Below are 10,137 nucleotides of genomic sequence, written 5' to 3' on the forward strand. Positions count from 1 at the left end.
TCCTCTCCTCCAATGGACCACTGCCGGGCCCTGTGCAGCACCGCGGATCCAGGGAGTGCGTGTTGCTGTGGCTTGGCAGCCGGGGAAAGGCACTGTGATCAGCCCGAGGAACTGCGTAGGGCTCAAAGGGGCACACGGCGATGACACCTTAACTCTATGTTGCCTGGTTTGCTGAGGTCTGTTTTGTTTGCTCCTGGTACGCTCACGTCTATCTGTGTGTGTGTGGGGGGGGGGGGTCTTTCCTCTGCATGCCCTGGTTTGCCAGCCTTTGAGTGGGGTAATAAACTGTCCTGCTGTGGGAGGAGCACAGGACAGTGCTGAGTGATGGTTATCTTCCCTTCATGGGGGCAAAGTGATCTGTAGGTGAATGCGTAACCACTGGTAAACTGACCCTTAACTTACTGCATACGTGGGGGGACCAGAGAGCAAGTGTGAAAAAGCGGGACATTGTTTTCAGGGTAGGGGGTACAGTTGCCTATATAAGACAAAGCCCCTAATACTGGGACGTCTGGTCCCCCTATATATGTGTGTGCACCTGGGGTTAGTGTTGGTGCAGGGTCCAGCTTTCAGAAATGCCTGACGGTTGCCCCGAAATTCTCAGTCCCGCAGTTGTGTTACCATGACAGGGATGAGAGCACCGGCACATTTATTGCACTGGAATGGCCCTTGGGGACCACGCAGATGGGAAGGCTCCTGCTCCATATTCTCATTTCTCACCTGTGGCTGCCAACAGCTTCCTGCCATCCCCGCATGCTGTGAATCCCCCATAGAAATAAAGGCCTGGCCTGGCCGAGGGAAGCTGGGAACAGCCAGCTCCACTGGCATGTTCCCTCACTCCCTTCGAAGGCATAGTCATTGCTGCCACTTGCAGCTGAGGGATTCTGATGAAGCAGGACATCCAATATCCTTCTGTTACACGCAACAAAGCCAGCTGGCTAAATGCGTGTCCAGGCCTCAGACGTTCCCTGGAGCGAGGGACTCTCAGGACAGCACTCATTGGGAGCAGAACTGTCTGCACCATGGCTGCTGGGTGTGTGGCTCTTGCCTGCACATTTTGGAGCTCTCTGCTATACATTTAGGCCAGTATTTTAAAGCCTAATGTTACACACCTACATATTGAAGGTAAACTGGCCAGGGACACAGCCAAGGCTGCTGTCAATGACCCTGAGATCATGGGAAGGGAAAACCTGAGCGTGAAACATCTCAGGGTGTGTGCAAGGAGCTGTTCTGTCTCTGTAGTGCTCCTGAACTCCTCCTGCAGCCATGGCAGCAGGCCTAGCTCATTTGCTGTCTTTCCACTGGCTCCTCCATGCCCTTCCAACAGCTTGAATGTGACACCGTCCAGCTGCAGGGGCGGGGGTATCAGAACACAGAGACCAAGCAAATGCAACTGCCCTGCTTTAGTCGTTGGGTAATTGCTGAAGTCATTTCGCCCCTCGTCAAGGTGTTCCAATAGCTTGGTATTTAAGCTACGTGTTGGAAAAGAACGCTCTCTTATCTCTGCGTGTAATGCTTCCTGTGATCGAAAAGCAGGAGGTCGCTCAGGAGCTTAGCAGCCCAAATATGAAGCAGCATGTTTTCCATCTGAACACAAGTCCTGGGGTGTCGGCACTTAGCAGAAATAGCGTTTACAAAAACAAAGAGAATATTTTCCTTTTCTTCTCCTTGTATGTATCATGGTGTGCCAGGCCCCCCAGTTCAGATAATCTCGTTTCCTTAGCACGCTGGCTTTGCTCTCTGACAGACACATTTACACTGCTTATCTGGGGTTTGGCTTTAACCCCACCTTCCTGCCCCATATAAAGAGAAGGGGAAAAGATACAAATTTCAGTTCTTCATCTAGGTGCCCCAGGAACTGAAGACCATTGCAGAATTAACTCTCTTGAAAAGCAGGCTCTCAATGGATTGGGCAAATCCGCTTGCTCTTCACCCTCTAGCTTTCTACCAGCTGGTTGCGTTTCCATTTGCCGTTTCCTTTCACTATCTCTGCACCTCTGGGTCTCTCTCGTTAAATGCCAGGTATGCTTTCATGTTTGCTTTAATTCCATGCTTGTGAGTTTTGGTGGTGAATTCTAGTCGAAGTGCAGGTTTCACAGGTGAGGCAATTTTGCTAAAATCTCTTTCCTAGGGAAGGAGGATGGGTACAGCAAGGGTCTGGGAATCAAAACTCTCTGTATCTACTCATGACTGCCACTGATTCACACTGTGACCTTGTCAAAACTTCTCTGTGCCTTGGTTTCACCCCATGTAATTAATGTTTGTAAAGTATGTTGAGATACTTCGTGATTCTCTAGGACTGGTCATCTACGTATCATTATTTGCATAAAGACCTGCAAGCTACAGTAGATCTGGCTTGAAGATGCAGCAATTACATGAATCCAAATCACAGGTCATGTTCCAAGGAATCAGTGATGAACTTGTGACCCTCAGGTGGGATTTTCAAAGGCACCTAAGTGACTCAGAAGCACAAGTCTCCCCGACTGGCAGAGGGTCTAGTGTTCTTGTTAGGTGATTTATAAAACCCCACCTCCACAGTTGGGCATGTAGGCAGCAGTCACGGGTTATAATCTGAGGAAAGAATGGGGAGAGGAGCTCAATGTACCAAGTTCACTCAGGTCTTCTGGAGTTAATGGGACCTGCAGGTCAGTCAAGCGATACAATGAAGCAAACGGAAAGCCAGCAGCTGGATACAACAGCATTTGTATGCAACTATATGACGATACAAGGCCTACATTTTCAGAGATGCCAACTGCCCCCTCTCCCACCAGCATGTGATGGCACTGCAGGTCATCAGCACCTTTAGAAATCAAGTCACTTTGGGTTGGATGCCCAGGTTGGACAGTTTGGGCCAAAGGCCAGCCTGGAGAACACATACAAAGTTCAAATCAAAAGACTTCACTGGAGCCCTTACTGTGAATCCACCATGGACTACAGTCCTCTGGAAAGCTGCCTGGCTGACTAGCAGGGCAAACTCACAAGTGGCACCTGTCTGTTTGGGAGGTTGAGAGAGTTCCCACAGGCCCAACGGGTTAGCTCACAGAATGATGGCATCCTCCACCCTGTCAGTCACAGCAGCAATCAGGTTAGATGCATATCTAGGCTGCAGAGATACCCGGCCTCTAAAGGGTGGAGGGACAGGAAAAAATGGGCAACTACAGCAGAGAAAAGCATAAGACGATGCTCGTGGGTGGTGAGTCCCTGGAGATCAGAGAGCTGGCAATGCTCAGCACCTTCATGCTTGTGAAGATCAGCAGCATGGTGCTGCATTAGGGTTAGGAAACGAATCTGGAGCAGGAAATATTGTACCAAATTCCCATGCCCCTTGGGGCCCCGGGAGGGCACAGCCTCATGGACCCTCATGGTTTCCCTCTGCCCCTGGGGGAGTGCCAAGCTCTGCCAGGAAGAACTGAGCACAGCAGTGTGGGGAATGTCCTGCCTGCTGCCCAGGAGACATTGGCAGGGGTTTAGAGAAGAGTGTGAGGCCCAGGGGGGTGGTGTCAAACACAGCCGCACTGGCGTGGGGAACTTAGCCTCTGTCGTCCCAGAGACGACGTGGTGGCAGGGCTGGCTAAAGAGCAGGGCTATGCTGGTGAGTTTGTAAAGATTTAGAGACAAAATGTACTTCACCCTGAGAATCACCGGCGATTGCTGGCATGGAGGAGCCTCCCAGGAGGGAACCCAGCAGGGCTTGGGTGGAGGCAGGGGAGAGTGCCTGGAGAAAATGCAGCACTTGGCCAGGTCTGCTTTGGGGTTGGTGTGGGGGAATGAGTCTGGAAATGAAGCAAGAGGAAGGCAGTGCCACGAGCTGTCTGGTCCTCAGGCACCCTCTGTTAGACCACTGAAGGAGCACTGACGAGGAAGGGGGGAGGACAGCGGGAGGGGCAATCCATACAAAGGCAAGAAGCTACAGGAGAGGGCAAAGCCAGCCCAGGAGAGAATCTCACCCACCTCACCTGCAGACTGTCGGCCCTTGGTGCTGGGCAGTGCCAAACCCATTGAACCGCCACGGCTTCAGAAAGCCTTTGCAAACATTTCTGATTTCTTCTAGGTACGTCTTGCTCCTGGTGGGAGGCTGCCTTCTAGCGTGTGCTGCCATGGGATGGTATGCCCTGATGCTCTTCATCCCCACCTTCTGCTCCGTGGCCATTTTCCATTCAGTCGGCCCACTGCAGGTCCACACGTGGGCATTTGTGCTCCAGATGTCCTGGCAGACTCTCTGCCACCTGGGCCTGCACTACAGGGGACATTATTTACAAGGAGCCCCATGCGTCAGGTACCAGGCAGCAATGCACAAGCCCACCTGTTTCCTCAAATGACACAGCCTGGGCCAGATTTTGCATGAAGACTTGTCAAGATTTTTCTGGGCTGTATGGGTGTAACAGAGGAGAACTGGTGTGGTCCCTAGGGGCAGTCATACTCCTGAGGACAGTCCATGTGCCTTAACACCATGCACTCTCTTCTCACATGCTGCAGGGAAAAATGCTGCAGCAAGCTGTCTCGGTATTTCACAAAGCTTGTCGTTCCTATGCATGCTTCAGCATTCAAGGGAGATGATTCCCCCCACCGTTTAACGGCCTGGTTTTTGCCTTTTCTGTCTCATGCTCAGCAACTCCCAAAGTCATTAAGGGCTAAAATCAGGTGGCCCCTTCTCCATATACCTTTCCAGATGTGAAATGTTCATGACCTTTCCAGTATTTGCTTGCCAGGCCGGGCGCTCAGCATCCCCCCAGGGCAGCACTGACGGTGATGGACTCACTTCTCGTTCATCAGGATGTCAGTCTGCTCCCATCCCTGTCCTGACTCAGCTGTCCCACTTGGGCACCCCACGCTCTGACTACGCCCTGGGTCCGGCCGGCTCCTCCTGGCAAGATGCAGGGACGGTGCCATGCACGTTCAGGGGAACATACGGAAGCAGAGCAGGCCCACTGCAAATAACCAGGCAGTCGCTAAGCATGTTGAGGCTTGAAGGTCCGGGTGTGTGGCGTGGGCATTGAGGTTGGTGCCACTGTAGCTCGCAGCGTCCACAGGTTTTTGCAGACATGCAGCAGGGTTGGCTCAGGCACCTGTACAGCTGCCTAAGGCAGGCAAATGGGAGAGGCAGGCCAGTGGTTAGTGGCTGCTTATTAAGTCGTGTTTGCAGCACAGAGAGGGAGGCCAAGGCAGAGCTCCGCCCGCTATGACCTGATGTTTATACAGGCAGGGGTCCAGCCCCATGCAGCCAGAATGCTCCTCAATCCAAGCCAGCACAGAAGGGGCTGATGCTGCAAGCTGCCCCCTTGCAGTGGCGGAGCCGGGACACGCCAGAACCGTGTTCCGGCACTTTCGCAAGGCCATGCCACGTGGAGGAAGCCATGTTGCTCTCAAAATGGCACCCTCCACACAGCGCGACCTTGCACGCAGCACCGTGGGCGTGTTCCGGGAGCAGCGCTGTGTGTCCATTCAGGGCAACACCAGCCCTGGCGCGCACAGCGGGACTCCTATCACAGCCACTCTGCTTGCTCTCTCCCCCCCTTGCAGGTTGACAATCGCCCTCTCGTCTCTCATGCTGCAGACCCAGAAGGTCACATCGCTGGCTCTGGATATCCACGAAGGGAAGGTGACGATGGGATCTGAATGGGGGGATGGGAGGGAGCCATTGCTGCAGGCACTGCCTCTGTGCAGTTACCTGCTCTTTTTCCCTGCCCTGCTGGGAGGCCCGCTATGCTCCTTTAGGAGATTTCAGGTCCAGATCCAGGGCTCATGCACGTCACAGCCCACGCGTCCCTTGAGGGCTGCAGGCCAGAAATGCCTTTGTGCCCTGGCTCTGCACCTGCTGAGAATGGCTGTGAGGAGCTGCGGAGCCCCACTGGCCCGCCTGACGGACTGCACCGGCTTTGGCTGTGTGTACGTCGTGTGGCGTTCTGCCCTGCTCTTCAAACTGGCGTATTACTCCCAGTGGGTGCTCGACGAGGCTCTCCTCAGCGCAGCGGGCTTTGGGCTGGAGCTTGGCCATGCCCCCGGTGCAGAGGCTGCCTGCGGCGACCTCTCTGATGCAGACATATGGACCTTGGAGACCACCAACAGAATAGCCCTCTTCACCAGGACCTGGAACAAGAGTACTTCCCGGTGGCTGAGGAGGCTCGTCTTCCAGCGTAGCCCCGCCCAGCCCCTGTTGGCCACCTTTGCCTTCTCAGCCTGGTGGCACGGGCTCCACCCAGGGCAAGTGTTTGGCTTCTTGTGCTGGGCAGCGATGGTGGAGGCTGATTACCGGATTCACCCTTTTCTCCGTTCACTTGCGAAGTCCTGGCACACCAAACTGCTGTATAAGGCCCTGACTTGGGTCCAGACCCAGCTAATTATTGCGTACATCATGGCTGCGGTGGAGATGAGGAACTTCTCTGCACTCTGGCTGCTGGGTGCCTCCTACAACAGCTTCTTCCCTCTCCTGTACGGTGTTTCACTGCTGTGGCTGGTCGTGAGATCCAGAGAAAAATGAGTCTGACCCACACTCTTCTCCCCCCTGCCCCTCCATGCTATTCACCCCGCCCTTTTCAGCAAGAGATTCCAGTGCGGAGAAGTCCATATTCTGTCCTGGGCACTAGCCATGAGTTCGCTGGGGCTGCACAACGTAACTGAGGGTGCAGGATGGCTGAGTGTCTAACTGCACCCCTTTTAGGGGTTCCTCTTAATACAAAACAGAACCTGCTCGAGCCCCAACCCAATAATCTGGGAAAATTAAGCACCACCCCAGGGAGACTCTAAGAGGCGATATTTTCCCTCTCACAAGCAGTGAATCTGTGATTGCAAAGAAAACTTTTAATAAAAAGGGAAAAGGAACCCAGCATTCATTTGGAAAAACACCACAACCATGATTCGAAAGTATGTGCCCAGGAACTAACACCCACCCCAGAGTAGATTGGGCAGTGTCCTTTGCCGCAGGGTCTCCCCTTGCAGTGTGAAAGTCAGATGTACAAATGCTCCTTTAACCTGCCATTCCCCTCCCCCACAAGGCACCCCACTCACAGTTGCTGTCCTTGGTCAGCGAAGACCCAGAGTTCAGAGGTGCGTTCACATGGATTCACTGCCCACCCCCAGCCGGGTAGGCGTTGAGTCACCACTGCAAGTGGCTCACAGCTGCCACTGTTCACTGAGCTGTCACTGCTAAAGTCTGCCGCCGTCAGCCACGGCACTATGGGTCTCTCTGCTGCCGCCCTCCCGCTGCCGCTGCCCCGGCCTCTCTGCTGCCGCCCTCCCGCCGCCACCGCCCCGGACTCTCTGCTGCCGCCCTCCCGCCGCCACCGCCCCGGACTCTCTGCTGCCGCCCTCCCGCCGCCACCGCCCCGGACTCTCTGCTGCCGCCCTCCCGCCGCCGCCGCCCCGGCCTCTCTGCTGCCGCCCTCCCGCCGCCGCCGCCCCGGCCTCTCTGCTGCCGCCCTCCCGCCGCCGCCGCCCCGGCCTCTCTGCTGCCGCCCTCCCGCCGCCGCCGCCCCGGCCTCTCTGCTGCCGCCCTCCCGCCGCCGCCGCCCCGGCCTCTCTGCTGCCGCCCTCCCGCCGCCGCCGCCCCGGCCTCTCTGCTGCCGCCCTCCCGCCGCCGCCGCCCCGGCCTCTCTGCTGCCACCCTCCCGCCGCCGCCGCCCCGGCCTCTCTGCTGCCACCCTCCCGCCGCCGCCGCCCCGGCCTGTCTGCTGCCGCCCTCCCGCCGCCCCCCCCGGCCTGTCTGCTGCCGCCCTCCCTCTGCCGCCACCCTGGCCTGTCTGCTGCCGCCCTCCCTCCGCCACCCCGGCCTCTCTGCTGCCACCCTCCCTCTGCCACCCCGGTCTGTCTGCTGCAACGTTAGAGTCTGAGGTTCCACCACTTAACCCCATTCAGAGATTTCAGAGGGCAGCGGGGAACCGCCCTGCTGCTGCAGGCTGCACCATCTCTTTCACTGCAACACCGTCCAACAGCAGGTCTAAGGCTCAGCGCCTGGTTATCAGTGATTTCAGCGCTAGTGATCACTGAACAAAACAAGGAATCTCAGCTGTCTTTAAACAGCAGAGAGGAGAGAATCAAATGGTGTCCAGCATTCCTTAAGCAAAGCCCACATCACCAGGCAGGAACATCTGTTGTTCCTACCTTCTCTTTCATTTACTGGCATTTGGCATCCTGCTTAGTGCATGAGATTCAAGTCAGGGCGATCCCTTCAATCAAGGCAGGCTAAGTACACTTCTGTCCCCCTTTACTCATAGAATAACGACGACAACATTTCATTCCCCCTGCACTCAAGTGACTCGTAACCCAACCCCAGCCAAAAGTGATCACTTTGGCAAAGCAGCTCCATCATGCTGCGCACCCAGGTAGTGTGTGACTATGCCAGGGGTTCTCAAACTGGGGGTCGGGACCCCTCAGGGAGTCGTGAGTTGTCAGCCTGCACCCCAAACCCCACTTTGCCTCCAGCATTTATAATGGTGTTAAATATATAAACAAGTGCTTTTAATTTATAAGGGGCTTGCTATGTGAAAGGGGTCACCAGTAAAAACATTTGAGAACCACTGATCTATGCAAGCACAGGCTGTTCCTGAAGTCTTGTCCCTCAGCTCATCACTAGATGTCCGGGGAGAGCTCATTCAGCCCCCGCTTACATTTAGATAAACCAAAGCTTTCTACTGCCACATATCTGGTGTTACATATACTGCATGATGTACAATAAAGCCCCTCTGGGGCAAGTGAAGGCTGTTGATAAGAAACTCATGAACCATCAGATCCCATCTTCAGACGCCTCTGGCCATGATGCCAGGGACGAGCTAGATCTGTCCCCCCGCCACCGCCCTTCTGTTCCTCAGTAACTCCCCATTCCTGACACTCACTCACCCCACCTCAGTCCCCATTACACATATGCTCGTATGCATACCAGCCCCAGCCCTCCACCTGCGTGTGTGTTTTTGACAGGAGCTAGAGGACTCCTTAGCTGTCTGGCACAGATGGCTCCAAGTCCCTGCTTGTCATGCTAGAGTTAAGGCCTAAATTAACAAGCGTAAGCAGCAATTGTGGGGCCCCAACTTGAGTCAATTTAAAGGGCCTGCGTTTCAGGAAGTGCTGAGCCCCACCCTCTGAAAACCAGACCCCCAAAACTTGAGGTACCCAAATCATCAGTCACTTGGTCACTTAGACATAGAGAACACATAGTGCTGGTCCTGCCATTGGCCTGTTTGCCTGGTGACAGTCCTGCTGTTTGTCTGGTTACCTCACGCTGGTCCTGCCTTTGGCCTGTTTGCCTGGGGCTAGTCCTGCTGTTGGCCCGGTTGACCCATGCTGGTCCTGACGTTGCCCTGTTTGCCCAGTGTTGGTCCTGACGTCAACCCAGTCTCCCCATGCTGGTCCTGCCAGCAGCCCATTCATCCCTGGTGCTGGTCCTGTCATTGGCCTGTTTGCCAGGCATGGGTCCTGCCATCAGCCCCATCGCCTCGTGCTGGTCCTGCCGTCAGCCAAGTCATCCCATGCTGGTCCTGCTGTTGGCCTAATAGTCTCATGCCAGTTCTACTGTCACTCCTTCCTCACAAGGTTTTAGCCCCATGTGCCTAGGTGGTACCCCTCTGCTATGGGGTTGCTGATCTTGGGACCCTAAGCCAACGGGGAGCAATCTACTCTAACCCCACAACTGCCCGGCCTCACAGGACCACATGGGTGGTGTTTGGGCCTTCTCCCCAGCAGTCGCCCAAGGAGCCCGCCCTGGCTCCGTCTCCAGAGGGAGCCACAGCGAGCTGCCTCAGCAACCTACTGCCCTTTGGCAGGTTTCCCTGGCTTCTCCCATCAGGGGCCGCTGCTGGCCCCCTCCAGTACCTGCAAGCCCCGCACCCCCCGCCCCAACTGCTGCTCCTGACAGCTCTCCCCACACCGCGCCCCTCCCAACATTCAAGTGGCTACGGCACCCCTCTGGTTTGGCTTGTCTGCCACTCTGCAACGGAGGGGTGGCCGGGCCGAAGCGACCCTACACGCCGGGCCTCAACGGTACCGGTGTGAATCTGTGTCACACCGCTCAGCCACGAGGTGGCGCCGTGTGTAGCCAACCTTATTTAAAGCTAACCTCAGCCCTAGCAGGCAGAGCACGAAAGGGTCTGCTGATGAAGACACCTGGTGTGTATAAGCGAGCTCTGTTACCAGGCCATAGCTGCTACAGAA

General features: G+C 55.7%; 1 protein-coding gene across 1 annotated transcript; it reads left to right on the plus strand.

Annotated features, from left to right (window-relative positions):
* The first annotated feature begins 1,065 nt into the window (after positions 1-1,065).
* MBOAT4 (membrane bound ghrelin O-acyltransferase MBOAT4) lies at positions 1,066-6,859 on the plus strand. The gene is made up of 3 exons (XM_048847119.2): positions 1,066-2,019; positions 4,049-4,273; positions 5,518-6,859. Exons 1-3 carry the CDS (start codon positions 1,901-1,903, stop codon positions 6,473-6,475), a joined length of 1,302 nt encoding a protein of 433 aa, XP_048703076.1. The 5' UTR covers positions 1,066-1,900; the 3' UTR covers positions 6,476-6,859.
* Positions 6,860-10,137: the final 3,278 nt, after the last annotated feature.

This window comes from Caretta caretta, chromosome 4 (assembly GCF_965140235.1).
Source record: "Caretta caretta isolate rCarCar2 chromosome 4, rCarCar1.hap1, whole genome shotgun sequence".
Taxonomy (NCBI): Eukaryota; Metazoa; Chordata; order Testudines; family Cheloniidae; genus Caretta; species Caretta caretta.

Bases quoted from the DNA above. Each gene is read 5' to 3' on its own strand.
- MBOAT4 (XM_048847119.2), top strand. From the start codon at position 1,901: ATGGATTGGGCAAATCCGCTTGCTCTTCACCCTCTAGCTTTCTACCAG. The intron at 2,020-4,048 runs GTATGCTTTCAT...GATTTCTTCTAG, and splicing joins TCTCTCTCGTTAAATGCCAG to GTACGTCTTGCTCCTGGTGG. The intron at 4,274-5,517 runs GTACCAGGCAGC...CCCCCCTTGCAG, and splicing joins CAAGGAGCCCCATGCGTCAG to GTTGACAATCGCCCTCTCGT.